Source organism: Chiloscyllium plagiosum, chromosome 12, assembly GCF_004010195.1.
Source record: "Chiloscyllium plagiosum isolate BGI_BamShark_2017 chromosome 12, ASM401019v2, whole genome shotgun sequence".
In the NCBI taxonomy this organism is placed as follows: Eukaryota; Metazoa; Chordata; class Chondrichthyes; order Orectolobiformes; family Hemiscylliidae; genus Chiloscyllium; species Chiloscyllium plagiosum.
This window is the reverse complement of record NC_057721.1, coordinates 8075809-8094693: the sequence shown is the minus strand read 5'-3', so window position 1 is coordinate 8094693 and position 18885 is coordinate 8075809. Positions and strand designations below refer to the sequence as shown.

The 18885-nt window shown below is 40.0% G+C and overlaps 1 protein-coding gene across 3 annotated transcripts in view; it reads right to left on the bottom strand.

Moving 5' to 3' along the window:
* Positions 1-18885, bottom strand: part of cdadc1 (cytidine and dCMP deaminase domain containing 1) — an 88780-nt gene that overhangs the window by 63558 nt on the left and 6337 nt on the right. For 2 of the 3 annotated variants that reach the window (XM_043700417.1, XM_043700415.1), the window contains exons 2-4: positions 9439-9530; positions 1271-1448; positions 58-639 (exon numbers count right to left, since the gene is read on the bottom strand). In XM_043700417.1, coding sequence (XP_043556352.1) covers positions 58-639; positions 1271-1448; positions 9439-9530 — 852 coding nt within the window. The remainder of the gene's footprint in view (positions 1-57; positions 640-1270; positions 1449-9438; positions 9531-18885) is intronic. The other variant, XM_043700416.1, reaches the window with a different exon arrangement.

The window sequence follows — 18885 nt, the reverse complement described above, 5'->3', positions numbered from 1 at the left end:
ATATAACATAACTCTAGAATCATACCTAACTTCAAAGTATCAGATTGGTTGTCTTACCTGTCCGATATGCCAACAATCTGGCTTGAACCATGCAATGTCTTGCAAATTTTTGGAACTCGTCATTTGTGTGCTCGTCACATGCTTTGTCCGAATCATCACAATAAAATCTGAACGTCCCATACTCTGGAACGCTACAGTCAACAGTTGCTAACAAAAAGACAAGATCTTCCATTTTATGCCTCAAGTTAGTAAAATGAATATCATCACATACGTTCTCTAAGCCAATAGTCTTCAAGATTTCTTTGTGAGTCTCACTATTGGATATCAAGAATAATTTCTCAAATTCCTGTAATCGATTTCTTCTGCACTCAGTAAAAAAGTCCTCAAGTTTAAAATCTCTGTTCAGGGTGACTATACTTTGTAAAAACTCACACTTTTTTGAGGTTTCTTCCACAAACTGCAGCATGTCGTAAGCCAAAGGCTGAAGCAAGGTGCAAATACGAGAGCGACTGTTGGACTTGAGTCTTTCCACAGCTTTTGCATCTAGTTTTGCATCTGAATTGCAATTATTCATTACATAGTCGTCAACTAGACTTATCTCAGGGTCACCAGGCCAGTATGATATGCGATTGACTCCAGCTAATTTTGAATATTTTGCAAAACAAAAAAGGGTAGAAATTGAAAATGTGGATTTTTGTTTAGTGGCAATTGTACAATTTTATTTCATAAAACAACAACACAGAAGAAAGATCTTCAACACAAACTACTGGGCTGTCTTGTTGAATGAGAAGTCCAATTATTTCTTGTCCCCTGCTCCTTCTGCATAATCTTACAAATTAATCCCCTTCATGTATATATCCAATTTCCTTTCAAAAGCTTTTGCCTACTCATTTTTTTTTCCAGTGCACAATTCTCCACATTAAATTTCATCTATCATGTTTGCCTGTTTCATCAAGATGTCTATGTACTCCTGAAATCTGCAACTACTCTCCTCACTGTTTTTTGGACTTCAAAGACTTACCTCAGCTGAAAGCTTTGAAATTGTACCCACACAACAGGTCAGGAACGTTTGCATAAATTTATCAAAGTATTGCTGGTACTTCTAGGGAACAACACTCCATACCACCTTTCCAAATCATGGCCATTCATCATTATCCTCTGTTTTCTGTTTATTCGCCAGTTTTAAGTCCACATTGGTACTGTCCTATTCAATTTTGCAAGTCCACTATAAGGTAAGGCATTTAATCAAATAATTTTATACTATACATACCATTTAAAACCATCTTTAAACAGGTTGAGCATGGTTTCCTTGAGAAATAGAGATCGCAATCTTTCATCTTAGACCCATGTTTGACAACAGCAATTTGGCCTGCATGTAACTCTGCGCTTGAACAGTGGAGGCCGATAATCTTTGAATTATATACTACAACCAGGCCATTTTTTCGTCGCTAAAAATGAAGAAAAACACCATGTGAACAGGAAACGAAAACATCAAAAACTGAAAATAAAAAAAAGTTCTCCAAATTGAAAGCAAAAATTTAACAAACTGGATCAGCCACATAAATGCCACAGTTAAACAGTAGGCCAGAAGTTAGCTTTCCTCCAGAGCGAGGCATATCGCCTGGCTCCACAAGACTTTCCCTCACCGACATGGCACAGTTCAGAAATATAACAGAATGCTTTCCACTCATCTTGAGGATGTAACTGCATCGCAACTGAAGAAGCTCAACATCATCCAGGAGTTGTCAAGCTGTCCAAACCCAAGACCACCTCTATTTCCAAATACCCCTGTAAGTTAGGCATCACCATGACTAAGGTGTTCATTATCCTTCATTGTTACTGGGTTCAAATATGGAACTCCCTTCCTACCTAGGACAGCTTGTCAAACAAACAACTCACCACTTTCTCAATAGAATTCAGAATGTACAATTAATGTCAGCCTTCCCAATGCCTCTCACATTCAAACATTAAATTGAAATATTAATAACATTAACAATAATATTTTTCCATTTGACTATATTATTCTTTATTGTAGGAATTAATGCTTAGGCATATTATTGATAAACAGAGAAACTTTATCTAAAAATCAGATGTAGATGGTATGAGAGACATTCATTTTGAAAGGATATCCTCATTTAGAGAAGCAAGGTCAAAATATGGAGTTTGTATTCCTCCACTTTTTGCAAAGTCATGCTTAGATCATAAGGATTTTTTATTTTCACTTTGCAATCAGGCTTTTTCAAACCTACTACTTTTTTTAATGCAATGCTTACACTAAATAGCTGGTGAATGTTGGGAGGATACATCTTACAGCATATCTTTTTAATTAACATTTTTCCCATATTCTTTCTTAAAATATTTTTTCCCCATCAAATTGTTGGAGGTGTGAGCTGATAACAGCAATGCAACGGTAATAGGAAATCTGGGGCCAAACAGATCTTCTTAACCAATCAGACTTATGGATAGTGGTTGAATTCAAAGTTAAATCAGGTACAGAAAGAGGAAGGCAATAAGATTGGACTGGGAGTAATAGAAAGGAAAGATTAAAAAATTTAGTTACAATTTGACATTTTAAAAGCTGCCCAGCGATTCCTTACCTCAAGGAATGAGACTCCGTGTTCTTTTTTTAAGTATCTTACTTTGGGGCATAGAGAACTTGACTGACTGTCTTTAATAATTACCATAGTCCCCCCTGTAGCCGCAGGTGTATGTTCCAGGACCTACCTAGGAAGCCCAAAGTTGCAGATAGGAGCAAACTCATTCATTTAAATGGGAAACGTACCTTCCTGGCAGCCTCCTGGTCTATGGTTCTGGAAAGTTCCCGGTAATATGTTCTGGCCGCGGTAAACCATGGGTAACTGAAACTAAGGAAAATGATTCTGCGGATACGGGGGATCGCCCTTATCACATTGCTGAAATGATACTTGTGTTATTAATTATTTGAGGAGAAAGTGAGGACTGCAGATGCTGGAGGAGTGGATAGGTGGAAAAGAAGATAGGCAGGTAGAACAGGTCATGGGGACAGTGCTGAGCTGGAGGTTTGGAACTGGGGTGAGGTGGGGGAATGGAAAATGAGGAAACTGTTGAAGTCCATATTGATACCCTGGGGTTGAAGTGTTCCGAGGCAAAAGATGAGGCGTTCTTCCTCTGAGCGTCTGGTAGTGATGGAGTGGCGGTGAAGGAGGCCCAGGACTTCCATGTCCTCGGCAGAGTGGGAGGGGGAGTTGAAATGTTGGGCCACAGGGCGGTGTGGTTGATTGGTGCGGGTGTCCCACAAGAGACCTTGGCGTACAGGTTTATAGTTCCTTGAAAAGTAGAGTTGCAGGATAGTGAAGAAGGCATTTGGTGTGCTTGTTTTTATTGGTCAATGCATTGAGTATAGGAGTTGGGAGGTGAGGGTGAGGCTGTACAGCACCTTGGTTAGGCCACCTTAGGATTATTACATTCAGTTCTGGTCTCCTACCTTTAGGAAAGACATTGTGAAACTTGCAAGGGTTCTGAAAAGATTTACAAGGATATTGCCAGGGTTGGAGAGTTTGATCTATAGGGAGAGGCTGAGTAGGCTGGGGCTATTTTCCCTGGAGCAGCAGAGGCTCAGGGGTGACCTTATTGAGGTTTATAAAATCATGAGAGGCATTGATAGAGTGAGTAGAGTCCCAAACTAGAGGGCATTGGTTTAAGGTGAGAGGAAAAAGATTTAAAAGGGACTTAAAGGCCAACTTATTCACGCAGAGGTTGGTGTGTGTATGGAACAAGCTGCCAGAAGACATGGTGGAGGCCAGTACAATTACAACATTTAAAATGCTTCTGGACAGGTACATGAATAGAAAGATATGGGCCAAATGCTGCCAAAAGAGGCTAGAGTAATTTAGGATATCTGGTCAACATGGACAAGATAGACCAAATGGTCTGTTTCCAAGCTGCATGTCTCCATGACTCTAATTCCCAGATCCACTCTTCCTTTCCAGTATTTTCTGGCCAATTTTTATATTTATAAATGTACATCATTGAAACATCATTATTTTTATGCAAATATATTTACAAATATATATTAGTCCTATATATTTTCCTCCATAGGAATAAGAAATGTTTTATTTTATGACTTCATAAAGATCCAAAGTCAACTAAGTACGTACTTTTGAAACATTGTAATATCGGAAATTCAGCAACTAATTTCCACACAGCAAAATCTGACAACCAACAGGATAGCAATCTGATAGCTTATTTTGGGGATTTGACTGAAAGAGAAATAACAACCAGGCACAATAGGGATAACCCCCTTGCTTTTCTTTGAATGGTATCATGGAGCTTTTAGTCCAACTGAGAGGACAGGTGGAATCTTGTTTTCACACCCATATCTCCTGGCTCCACAAAACCTTTCCCTCACCTACATGGCACAGTTCAGAAATATAACAGAATGCTTTCCACTCATCTTGAGGATGTAACTGCATCGCAACTGAAGAAGCTCAACATGACACCTCAGTGTTATGTCACTTAGACTCAGAGACAAGATGTGTATGTCAATGAAATGGTGAAGAGACATTCTGAAGTGTTTTAACTTTCCCTGAATGAACAAGTGATGGACTAAGTTTGATTCAGATGACATCTACTTTAGCATAGTATTCCATGTAATCCACATTTACCTGTCATTTAATTATCTGAACTGCAAGGACAGAAAGAGCAGCATGTCATTAACTCTCGATAATAATGTTGTAGGTTTAAGATCCATTTCAGCTGACTCTGCAGGGTTCATCATTCAGATGAGATTACAAGCAAGTTTGTCTGCTTTGAGGATTCACTTGATTTAAAAAGCCCCAATATTATTGGCAGAACAAATATTTCTTCTCATGCCTTAATAACATTCAGCCTCAATTGGCAGCACTAACAAATCAGTCAGTCATTCATGCCTGTATCTTCCCAAGTGTAAAATGGTTACTGTATTCTTTCTCACCACATCTCCCTCCATGCTAACCACTGTACTGCAAAGTGAATGATTGTCCTGAGAATAAATTCGTGCTCAGGAGTAGTTTAAGGACAGCAACAAAGAACAAGTTCATTACTATTGGGAGGTGACAATAGTGAGACTCAGTTAAGATGTTTATTTTTTGGACAAAAGTGTATAAGTAACTAGCTTTCAGGTACCACAAGAAATGAAAAATATTAACATTGCAGTTTAATATGTCTTATCACATGTTTCCTTTAAAAAACATTTAAAATATTAATCTATTCAGCAAGTTAACTGGGAGTATTATACACGTGAAGCGAGAGACTGAAATGTGAAATATCCTAACCTGTATATATCCATTTGCAGCAGTAGGAGTGGTGAAAGCGCGGACCAGGGGCTGCCAGGAAAGTAAATTTCCATGTTATAGACTTACCTCATGAATCAGTGGCCTCCATTTGCAGCAGTGGAAATGGGGAGAGCATGGACCCGGGGGCTGCCGGGAAGGTAAATTTCCCTCTTAAAGACTTGCCTTGTGAATCAGCAGCCTCCATTTGTAGCAGCAGGTTGGTGAGAGCACAGACTGGGGGCTGCCACGAAGGTAAGTTTCCCTCTTAAAGACTTACCTCGTGAATCAGCGGCCTCCTTTTGCAGCAGTATGAGTGGTGAGAGCATGGACCGGGGGCTGCCGGGAAGGTAAATTTCCTTGTTGTAGACTTACCTCATGAATCAGTGGCCTCCATTTGCAGCAGTGGAAATGGGGAGAGCATGGACCACAGGGCTGCCGGGAAGGTAAATTTCCTTGTTATAGACTTACCTTGTGAACAGGTGAAGCGAAGGCTCAACAGGAATGGACATGGACATGGGGAATTGCTGGCCACATGAACTGATATATTCGGCGGTGGCTAAACCCTAAACACTACATGTGTAGTGTCTCCCATCTGTCCTCCTCCTCTAACCAAAAAAAAAGACTGTTTGCGGAGGGTAGGTAAGGTAAGGCTTTTATTTTCATTTATTCAATCTCTCTTGGAAATTTAAAGTAGAGGGGATAGAGGTTAGAGCAATTTCATGCTCTGTTGCAAGATGTGGTGTCCCTGCTGACCTCGCCTGCAAGAGATGCACCCAACTCCAGTTCCTCACAGACTGCAGTAGGGAACTGGAGCTGGAGCTGGATGAACTTCAGATCATTCAAGAGGCTGCGGGGGTAATAGAGAGGAATGATAGGGAGGTGGTCATACCTAAGTTACAGATTAAGATAGACAGGTGACCATCAGGAGAGGGAAAGGGAATAGGCAGGCAATGCAGGGACCCCCTGTGGTCATTCCCCTCAATAATAAGAATACAGTTTTGGATATGGTTGGGGGAGGGTTTGGGGGGTGGGGACCTACCAGGGGAAAGCCAAAGGAACCAGGTCTCTGGGAAATCATGTCTCACAAACCTGATTGAGTTTTTTGAGAAAGTAACAAAGAGGATTGATGAGGGCAGAGTAGTAGATGTGATCTACATGGATTTCAGTAAGGCATTCGACCAGGTTCCCCATGGGAGACTGGTTAGCAAGGTTAGATCTCACGGAATACAGAGAGAACTAGCCATTTGGGTACAGAACTGGCTCAAAGGTAGAAGATAGAGGGTGGTGGTGGAAGGTTGTTTTTCAGACTGGAGGCCTGTGACCAGTGAAGTGCCACAAGGATTGTTGCTGGATCCTCTACTTTTCGTCATTTATATAAATGATTTGGATGTGAGCATAACAGGTGGAGTTAGTAAGTTTGCTGATGACACCAATATTGGAGTAGTGGACAGTGAAGAGTGCTACCTCAGATTACAACAGGATCTTGATCAGATGGGCCAATGGGCTGAGAAGTGTCAGATGGAGGTTAATTCAGATAAATGCGAGGTGCTGCATTTTGGGAAAGCAAATCTTAGCAGGACTTATACACTTAATGGTAAGATCCTCGGGGCGTGTTGCTGAACAAAGAGACCTTGGAGTGCAGGTTCATAGCTCCTTGAAAGTGGAGTCACAGGTAGATAGTGAAGAAGGCATTTGGTATGCTTTCCTTTATCAGTCAGAGTATTGAGTACAGGAGTTGAGTACAGGGAGGTCATGTTGCAGCTGTACAGGACATTGGTTAGGCCACTGTTGGAATATTGCGTGCAATTCTGGTCTCCTTCCTATTGGAAAGATGTTGTGAAACTTGAAAGGGTTCAGAAAAGATTTACAAGGATGTTGCCAGAGTTGGAGGATTTGAGCTGTCGTGAGAGACTGGGGCTGTTTTCCCTGAAACTTTGGAGGCCGAGGGGTGACCTTATAAAGGTTTACAAAATTATGAGGGGCATGGATAGGATAAATAGACAAAATCTTTTCCCTGGGTTAGAGGAGTCCAGAATTAGTGGGCATAGGTTTAGGGTGAGAGGGAAAAGATATAAAAGGGACCTAAGGGGCAACTTTTTCATGCAGAGGGTGGTACATGTATGGAACGAGCTGCCAGAGGAAGAGGTGGAGGCTGGTACAATTGCAACATTTAAGAGGCATTTGGATGGGTATATGAATAGGAAGGGTGTGGAGAAATATGGGCCAGGTGCTGGCAGGTGGGACTAGATTGGGTTGGGATATCTGGTCGACATGGACGGGTTGGTCCGAAGGGTCTGTTTCTGTGCTGTGCTGTACATCTCTATGACTCTATGAACCTGGCTCTGTGGCTCAGGAGGGAAGAGGGGAGAATAGGTGGGTAAATGAGACTCTCGGATGGTTATGTTGCCTCCCAGGTGCCAGGGTCAGGGATGACTCATAGCGAATCTATGGGCTTCTTACAGGAGTGGGTGAGCAGCCATGGTATACATCAGTACCAATAACATAGGAACCTAGAAGCATGGCATTCCAACCAGAAGTCTATCTATCAACAAACACATCGAGTTAGACCCCATCTACCACACCCTGAGAAAAAGAACAGGAAATGACATCACCACCAGACATGACGTCACCACAGGAAAAGACATCACCAACCCAAAGAAACCCAAACATATAAATAGAATGCAGGAATTATCAACAGTGCTTCACCTGGAGGCCCACTGATGATGTTACCTAGTAGGGTAACGAAACATCTGGAAATGAACCTCCCAGCTCAGTGAGCAAACCTACATCCAGAATTACTAACTGTGATGTAAAGATTATGTATCAAGGAAGGACTGTGTTCTTTGTTAAGGAAGATACCCCTGCGCATGACTCGCAAGCATGTTCAGGGTTTCTCCAAAGCTTGTATCGTACTGTGCTTAATAGAATTTGGTTGCTATTCACAGAAGTTGGTATGTTGCAGTTGCATCAAGTAAGGACCTCAGAAAAAAAGAACTTTACGTTCCAATGATCCCTCAAAGTTGCTACATTTACCAAGAAGGCATATAGTATGTTGGCTTTCATTAGCAAGGGGGTTGAGTTTAAGAGCCACAAGGTTATGTTACAGCTCTATAAAGGCCTGGTTAGACTGCACTTGGAATACTATGTTCAGTTCTAGTCGCTCCATTGTAGGAAAGATTAGAATAGATTCCCTACAGTGTGGAAACAGGCCCTTCGGCCCAACAAGTCCACATTGACCCTCTGAAGAGCAACCCACCCAGACCCATTTGTGGAAGCTGTAGAGAGGGTGGAGAGATTTACCAGAATGCTGTCTGGACTGGAGGGCATGTCTTATGAAGAAAGGTTGAGGGAGCTAGGACTTTTCTCATTGGAGCGAAGAAGGATATGAGGTGCCTTGATAGAGGTGTACAAGATGATGAGAGGCATAGATAGAGTGGATAGCCAGAGACTTTTTTCCTAGGGCGGAAATGGCTATCACAAGGGGGCATAATTTTAAGGTGATTGGAGGAACATTTAGGGGAGATTTCAGAGGCGGGTTCTTTACACAGAGAGTGGTGGGTGTGTGGAATGCACTGCCAGCAGTGGTAGTAGAATCAGATACATTAGGGGCATTTAAGTGAGTCTTGGATAGGTACATGGAAGATAGCACAATGAAGGGTATGTAGGTTAGTTTTACCTTAGAGGAGGATTAAAAAGTTGGCACAACATTGAGGGCTGAATGGCCTGTACTATGCTGTACTATTCTATGTTCTATGTATATTTGTGGACATTATTCAATGATGCAAATTACAGATAAATACTTAAATATTACTGAGCGTACTAACAATAAAGCTATTTTAAGTATCAACATTAGTCCATGAACACATCTGCGTTTCTGTTCCATTTAAGTACAACGCTGCAGAATTTTGCAACATCCTGTCTATGACTGACTGTACATAGTCAGTACACGAAAACTACTCAAGTATATCAGATCATATAGTAGTTACCATGAATAAAATTATACAAAAATTATTGATAACAGTAAAGGTTGTCTTAACTGATGACTGAAATAATGAGAAAAAGATAACAGAACCCAACATGTCACTTACAGACTTATAACCCATATTATTAAAAAGCTTCTTTTATGATCTTTGGGTAAATACTATACCTGAATTGCCTTTTGTTCATTATTTGGAAAAAGTTCCATCCACAGACTAAGAAGAGTGAAAAAGTTTACTTTCGAGAGTCTAGGGCTCAGTCCTAGGAAATAAAGAAGCCATATTAACTTACTAAAATAGGTTCCATTCAGATAAGGCAATACTAACAGCTTAACATAACAAAAAGTATATCCAATAATGGAATAATTAGACTGTCATGATTAGAACGAGGGCACCCAGGTGGACATCATATGGGTTCCCTAATTGGAGCCGTTAACCTGGCCCAGTCAGGGAGCCCTACCTAACAGTTATAAACAGAAGTATCGGTGGAAATTGAATAAAGATTCGTGCACCTTGTGTCTCTCACTGTGTCTCACACATGCACACACACACACCATGGGTGCTGGGGAAAAAATAAGCATTACCGCAGTTAGGTGGTAGTGTGGGGGTTAAATTTAAAAAAAAAAGAAAAAAAGAAATAATATCTGGAAAAAAAAATAAACAGAAGTATCGGTGGAAATTGAATAAAGATTCGTGCACCTTGTGTCTCTCACTGTGTCTCACACATGCACACACACACACCATGGGTGCTGGGGAAAAAATAAGCATTACCACAGTTAGGCGGTAGTGTGGGGGTTAAAAAGAAATTTTAAAAAAAATAAACAGAGCAAAAAAAGAATAAACAGAAAAAAATAAAATAAACAGAAGTATCAGGGGTTCTGTTCACTATAGGAGCCAGCTCTGAGCTAAGTGGGTCAGTGTCATGTACAATACACATTCTAAATAAAGAGTGATTTGGTGATGGGATACTGGCCTTTGTGCAGTTATTTCATGGACATCTTAAAACACTATGGCCTGCATTCTATAGAAGCAAGAACATACATTAAAACAAACATCTTTAATACAGGTAAATGACCAGACGTGTTCATAGTTGTGTAAACAGTCAAAAATGGATGCCAAACCAAAGGAGAAAACTTTCAGTGGGGTCAAGTAGTTTAAAAGAAAGGGCTCCAGAAGAGAGTAGAGGAGGGGAGAGGTGAAGAAACTTAAAAAAGGAGTTTTATAGCATGTACCACTGCTCATGGAACAGCTACCAAAAGTTAGGTGAAGTGAGGACAGTATGAACAAGACGTTAATGGGAGGAGAGGTCTGTGAACTGAGATGGGGCTGAAGGAAGGCTGAAATTGGAGTTTGGGAGAAACAAAGAAATGAAGGGATTTTAACAGACCAATGACAATTTTAACTTAATTATAGGGATCCAGGAACTAATGCAAGTCAAGGAGGATAGAAGGGACTGGTGAATGGTGAGATAAGCTGAAGTATATACAAACCATAAAAGTTGGTTAGATGATCAGAAAAATATTAGAGTCATTGAGTCCATGTTACGAAGGTGAGGTCAACACCCCTCTGAAAATTAAAACTGAAACACCCAGAGAGGAGTACCTCATTTCATAATCTGATAAAGAAGTGTGACAAGGGGTACAATAACCTACTTCTCACCACCCCTCCCAATCTATTATAAAGGAGTGGTTAAATGAAATGAAATCCTTTCACTCACTAAACAAGTAACAATTTATTTATCTAACTCCAATAGTGAACAAATTATCAGAATTTCTAACAAACTGTACAATTACTCCCTAACTATTACCTATTCCCTGATTGTTTCAATAATACAATAATACAAGTCCCACTTCTATAAATCCAAGTGATAAGAAAACAATACGTCAAAAAAGTTAGTCTCTCAAAGTTCACACGGAATGTATCTTCCAGAATGCTCCTCTTCTTCTCCACTGATTTCAAATCAGAAATGCCATTCTTCTGCTGATTTCTGCTGTCAAGGATGTTTGGTCAGCCATTTCTTCTGTTCTGAATGCCTCTCTCCATTGACTTCTTCAGTCTGAAATGCTTTCTCAGTTGTTTTCTGGTGTCAAGAATATTCGCTAATTGCGCCAATGTATCTTATGAACGGATAGTGTTTTTTTTCTGAGGACATAGAGATTTTTTATGTCTTCAGATAACAGTTGGCTCTCCCCCTAATTTTCAAATGCTTGCATCGTTTATACTCACAATTACATATTAGTTTCTTTACAATCGGATTGGTTTGAGGGAATCAAAACCAACGCATTTAAATTTATTTGATCCTTAGTCTCCAAGCGCCTTTTTAAATTAATTAGCTGAATTTAAACTGTTGTCTGGGTAAAAGTGCTGCTTGGGCCTGCTAAATGAACAGCTTTTTGTTACAATGCACCTACACTTTAACTGCTGTTTAGACATCCATTTTAACTCTACTCACCAAAAGAACACCGTCTTTTAAAAAGACAACGCAATGCTTTCCCTCATTTTACAATCATACTATTTTTACACACCAATTTCACGACAGTCTGGAAATAATAACCACATAAATGACATATTAACATTGGAGGGGGCAAAGGTCAAAGGGAAATTGTTAGATTCTCTCTTACTGGAGATGGTGAGTGACTAGTCCCTGTGTGGTACAAATGTTATTTACCACAGAGCAGCGATAAGAAATGAAACCTTTAATAAATTATACTTTTTATCATAAGTTTAGAAATACCTAATAAGAAGTGATACGCATAGCATAAGACCACCTTAGCAGAGAAATTGATTGCTTTTTTCTATGTTTCTTTCTTGCTCTGGGAATAATCAAACAGTTCCTGGAAATGTCCAGTTTCCTTGGATCAGGATTCCATGCTGATATTCCTAACTTGGCAGGATGGGAGGAGAGGTCTGTAAACTGAGCACTTTATGTACTCTCTTATCTATGCAAATATTTGCAAATGGCAATAAAATGACCCTCACATGATGGAAACAAAAACACTTGACCTTGAACTGGGAGGTGGACATGATGGACAGGGGCAGTCCTCTTCAGGCATCCACCTTTTTCAGAAGAAAGGCTAACAAGATGGAAAAAGAACCAGAAAAGAGTTATAATACTTCAGCTAGAGAGCACAATTTACTGGAACAACAAACCCCTGGCAACTGGCCTTTCTGATATCGATTAACTGCTCTCAACTGTTATGGGTAGTAATTTTTCCTGTCTATGTGGCTAACGTATCAAACCTAAACTGCTGCTTTGTTATAAACTACTTAAAATTATTCACAAATAGTTGACTATTTCTTTGGACATCTGTAGCTCCAGAACCCAAAATCTTACAGATTGGTGTGAGGAGTAGGATCCACATTAGCTGAGGTATCATTGGCTTGGAATTTGGGAAACAATAGTTTTATCCCTGTGGTATGGTGGTAATGGTTTTTGCTAGGGAATTAATTGATAAGAGTCTGGCAAAAACTAGATAGCAACTGAAAAGAGAAGTATTCTGAGAACTGTAGATAAGCTACATCTGAGAGTTGAAGTCTATTTTTGATACGCCTTAATTGATTAACAAAATTAGGGAGAGGCAACAGTTACTGGCTTTGCTAGTGACATTTACATTGATGAAAAAGACTCTTGGCCCTGTTTTGTTTCTTAACTCCCCTTGAAATGGCCTAGCAACTCACTCAGTTGTATCAAATCGCTCCAGAAAAGTTGAAAAAGAATAAAACTGGATACAGCACCCAGAGTTGACCTATACACCAGAGATATCATCAATACAAATTGCCCCATCAACCCTGCAAAGTCTTCATACAAAAATTGACAGAGCTTTTTCACAAAATAATCTAGCAACAGTCTAACATTGAGCTAATGCTCCAAATCATATCATGCAGCCAATGTTCCAGCTTCCTCCATTACCATTCCTGGATGTGGTTAGAACCATCAGAGGTTACACCCATCAGTAGTATACAGTCAACTGTATGGCATCGTGAGATAGTCAACATTAATTCTAAAGCCCATGAAGTCTCATGGTATCAGATCAAAGATGGACAAGGAACCTTCATACCTACTTCCTTTCTCTGTTGATGAATTAATTTTCTGCATGTTGTACACTCTTTGGAAGAAGCAGTGAGGGTACCAAAAGGCATAAAATGTACAATCTGTGGGAGATTTCAACTTATGATTAGGAGTGACTTTCTAGTGCAACTACTGACTCTTTTAAAAAATGCCTTCATGGGATATGCGTACTGCTAGAAAAACTAGCAGTATTGCCTATCTCCAACAGTTTAATCGGTGACAGCAGTTAAGAGTCAACCACATTGCCATGGCTCTAGAGACACAGAATGGCAGATTTCCTTCCCTAATGGACGTTAGGGAAATCGATACATCATATGTTGTAAAATTCATTTTTTTTCCCAAATTTTCTGTATTTTTAATTGTCCACTGAGATGAGAAAACACTATTTTAATACCTGAGCTAATTGTATACAGCATTTACACAGCTGCTCATTCAACTAGTGTTTAAGGTGCAATTACAAGTGGAGTTTTCGTTGGCATAAGTATCTGACTGGTCTGTGCTCTACTGACAAAGGCCTTCAGCGGATTTGTTGTCTGAATAGCTTGGGTTATGAACAAGATACAAAGAAGTCATCAGATATCCACCAGCTCAGGAACTTTCTCTGTTCTCTGCAGTAAAACCCTGAAAAAGAACCAGTAGCTTTCAGAAGTAGCTATAAGTTGTGATTTTCAATTGATAAGTCAGAGACATTTTAAAAGTTGTTGTGGTTCTGTTCGCCGAGCTGGAAGTTTTTGTTGCAAACGTTTCGTCCCCTGGCTAGGCGGCATCATCAGTGCTTGGGAGCCTCCTGCGAAGCGCTTCTTTGATGTTTCCTCCAGTGTTTATAGTGGTCTGTCCCTGCCGCTTCCGGTTGTCAGTTTCAGCTGTCCGCTGTAGTGGTTGGTATATTGGGTCCAGGTCGATGTGTTTGTTGATGGAGTTTGTGGATGAATGCCATGCCTCTAGGAATTCCCTAGCTGTTCTCTGTCTGGCTTGCCCTATGATAGTAGTGTTGTCCCAGTCGAATTCACGTTTTAAAAGTGAACCAGCCACCTTGTGCCTCTTGAAAGCCAATGGAAGTATTTTGGAGAAGGGCAACCAAGAAGCAGCATTTTGACCAGTACATGAATCACAAGAATCATCTCAGGAATTACTGAACTCCCTTTCCAGACTTTTCCTCCATCCATAACACCCAGGTATTTTCTCCTCTGTAGATGCTTACATAAGGGGGATTTTACAAGATTAGAGTTTTAATTAGTAGATTTATATGCCAATGATTCACCAGGTTAGTACTTTGTTAACCTGGGTCTAAAAGAAAGGTAAACTGGAGAATTCTGTCTACCTTTTTAAATACTTTATTGTTGTGATGACTCCAGGAATAACAAGGCTTGATTTCTAGGTTTCCCTAGTGAAACATGACAATGTAAAGTGAGAAGAGGCTGATTTTGTTGGAGACGATACAGGGTTAGAAGCTTAGCTCACCTCATGAAATCGCTTTTCTTCTTCCGTACTTACACCACCGTTCTTTTTGAGTGACTTTTCCCTTCCCATTTGGTACCTACACTTTAGTCCACTGACCTGTAAGTGGTTGGCTCATATCAGGCAACTAATTTACAAATATAAGTACAGATATTTAGTCTGTATTCTGTCGTCAGAAAATTACTGTCACTAGTTACTTAGAATGGAGGGACTATGCTCGCTAAATATATTCAGCTGATCAGACAAAATCAGTCTGACTTTGTAAAAGATTTTCAAAAAGTTGACTAAAGTGGTGACACAGAGTTCCTATGGATGTTATTCATATGAAGGTCCAGAAGGCAATCTATTATTCCTTATAAGATACTATTTGCTATAATTAAAACTTATGGAATTGAAAGAAAATCATTGTCTCTTGCCGATCCAAACCAAATCAGACTAGGGATAATGGGCAGGTACACAAATCAGCAGGTGCATTACAACCATGTTGGGGCTTGAACTATTCATTGATTTATTAATGACTTAGAAAATGGGATAGAAAATCACATATCTGATCATGTTGATGACATAAAGATATGTGGATTAAAGCATAGAAATCACAAGGAGATATTGACAGAATTAGTGAATGAATAAAACTGTGGCAAATTGATTTCAATATGGGCAAGTGTGAGGTCATGGCCTTAAAGATATTGCAGATTCTGCAAGGTAATATTCACCAGGACAAATACTGGATTGTACAGTAACGCGTTATAAGGGTAATCAAGGAGGAAAACAGAAACTGTAAAAACTGCAGACCAAAATAGGCCTGAGAAAAGGTAGAACCACTTATGAAGCAATCTAAAAGATTTGAACAAAGCACAAGTGGAAGATATTCAGAGTGACTGCATCTTTCAATATTTACAAAAGACCATAAGAGAAATAAGTCCTCCCAAAACAGATTTAATGACTTTAATACAAAAGAGGGGGCCAAAGGCTCAAAAACAATGCAATTCAGGGATGGGTGAAAGATACCCAATGTTGTTAAATATAACTGGGACATTTGAGTGCCACTGATATTCATTATGCGAAATTCACTGACATCCATGACCTGCTTTTAATCTACTAGAGTTCTATGGCAGTATATTACACAAATTCAAAAGGGATGACATTATCGGGAATTTTCTCTCAGAACCTCTTGACTTCACCTCTTTCAAGAGCCTGCTTAAAAACTTAACTAACCTGTTCCTCTTTGGATCTGTGCAATCTTTTGACCAATTAAACCTCTGCTACATTTACTTAACTCTGAATCAATTAGGATACCAAGGTTGTGCAAGCATCCTCTTTTTATATTTACGTCTTTAAAAACTGTAGACTGAAATGAGGAAAAAGAACTTTTTAAAAACAGGGATTGAGCAGGATGGTTGCATAGTTTCACAGAAAGGAATTTAGAACCTATTGTGAGCTCTTTATGAGACTTTGGTTCCTGCAATGTGTATGATGATCAGGAGCCAAGGACTTATTTACCAGTGAAGTTGATTGATTCCCAGCTAACTGAGCAGGTTGGAACTGGAAACAAGTTAGAGACAGAGACAGACAGAAAGACAGAGAATAGTGTCCAGTTGTTCTCACCAGCAAAAGCTGACTGTTCTTTGCAACAAAGAGACTCAGTCTAAACTGGAAGGAAACTGCAGCAGCCACTCTGAGCTGTGACTTTTGAATTCATAACTCAGAAACTAATGACAGTGGCATGGTGGCTCAGTGGTTAGCACTACTGCCTTACAGCGGCAGGGACCTGGATTCAATTCCAGCCTTGAGGAACCGTGTGTGAAGTTTGCACATTCTCCTTGTATCTGCTTGGGTTTTCTCTAGGTACTCTGGTTTCCTCCCACAGTCCAAAGATGTGCAGGTTAGGTGAACTGGCCATGCTAAATTGCCCATAGTGTTCAGGGATTGTAGGTTAGGTACATTAGTCAGTGTAGAGTAATAGAGTAGAGGGAATGGGTCTGGGTGGTTTATTCTTCGGAGGGTCAGTGTGGATGTTTTGGGCTGAATGGCCTCTCTCCACACTGTAGAGATTCTATGATATCTATAGTATTTGCAAAGTCAATCAGTCACTCAGTATTTCTTATAAACAAATGGAAGCTTACAGAGAAAGACCTGGTAATCTGAAGAAGGATCATCCAACATTGGAAATGGGAAGCAAAAATCACTGAACTGGCTTTCTAGTTTTTATACCACCAGCAATAATCTATTTTCATGATTTGTTTGTGTGCATGCGTAAGGGGAATTTATTAGGGGCTTAGAGTTGTAGCTAGTCCACTGCTTTTCATCATTTATATAAATGATTTGGATGTGAACACAGGTGGTATAATTAGTAAGATTGCAGGTGACACCAAAATTGTTGGCATAGTGGACAGCGAAGAAGGTTATCTCGGAGTACAATGGGACCTCGATTAGATGGGCCAATGAGTGGCAGATGGAGTTTAATTTAGATAAATGTGAGGTGCTGCATTTTGAAAAGGCAAATCTTAGCAGGACTTATACACTTAAAGGTAAGGGCCTAGGGAGTGTTGCTGTACAAAGAGACCTTGGAGCGCAGATTTATAGTTCCTTGAAAGTGGAGTCGCAGGTAGTTAGGACAGTGAAGAAGGCATTTGGAATGCTTTCCTTTATTGGTCAGAGCATTGAGTATGTTCTGGGCTCTACAGGACATTGGTTAGGCTATTTTGGAATATTGCATGCAATTCTGGTCTCCTTTCTATCAGAAGGATGTTGTGAAACTTAAAAGAGTTCAGAAAAAATTTGCAAGGATGTTGCCAGGGTTGGAGGATTTGAGCTTTAAGGAGAGGCTAAATAGGCTGGGGCTATTCATCTAGCGTCGGAAGCTGAGGGGTGACCTTATAGAGGTTTATAATATCATGAAGGGAGTGGATAGGATAAATAGACAAAGTCTTTTCCCTGGATTGGGGAAGGCCAGAACTAGGTTTCGGGTGAGAGGGGTAAGATTTAAAATGGACCTAAGGGGAAACCTTTTCACGCAGAGGGTTGTGTATGTATGGAATGAGCTGCTGCCAGATGAATTGGTGGAGACTGAAAGAATTACAACAGTTAAGAGGAATCGGGATGGGTACATGAATAGGAAGGATTTAGAGGGATATGGGCCAAGTGCTGGAAAATGGGACAAGATTAATTTAGGATATCTGGTCAGCATGGATGAGTTGTACCAAAGGGTCTGTTTCCGTGCTGCATATCCCTAGTAGTATTTTATGCCAATGGTTTAACCATTTTTTACCACTAGATATAGTCTAAACCACCTGATGAAGGAAGCTAGTGCTTCCAAATAAGCCTGTTGGACTATAACCTGGTGTTGTGTGATTTTTAACTTTGTCCACCCCAGTCCAACACAGCACCTCTAAATCATATTTAGAATACATAATAATTCTTGTTTGGAACAGAACCCTTGTCTCGTACTTTCTGTCAATCCTGGTCTGAAAGTCAGGTAAACTGGAGTACTATGTTTACTTTTGAAAACAATTGTAACATTTGACATGACTCCTGGAATAGAGGACATGATTTATGGCATTTGACTTACAGTTGAAAACAGTTTAGTTCAGCGTAAAGGTAGGGCAGAGGGTGGAATTAGTGGCACGGGGAACGGAGCTTGAGTTGAGAGGGCCATAACAACAGCTTTAGTTTTCCCAATATTTAAACAAAGATAGCCTGTTTGATTGTAAAGAAATTACATATTGCTTAAATTAAGACACATTTTGTTGAAACTTCGCTAGTTCACTCAACAGGACAGTTTGCAAGAATACCATTTCAAGGAGAAAACTAACATTTATAGAGAGCAGTGTGCTGCTTTGTTGCAACTCTAATCAGTAGAGGTGTTGCCATGAAGAATGCACCAGTTAATGATATTAACAGTTAACTGTCAGACATTGTTTAGACAATAGACAATAGACAATAGGTGCAGGAGTAGGCCATTCAGCCCTTCGAGCCTGCACCGCCATTCAATATAATCATGGCTGATCATTCCTAATCAGTATCCTGTTCCTGCCTTATCTCCATAACCCTTGATTCCACTATCTTTGAGAGCTCTATCCAACTCCTTCTT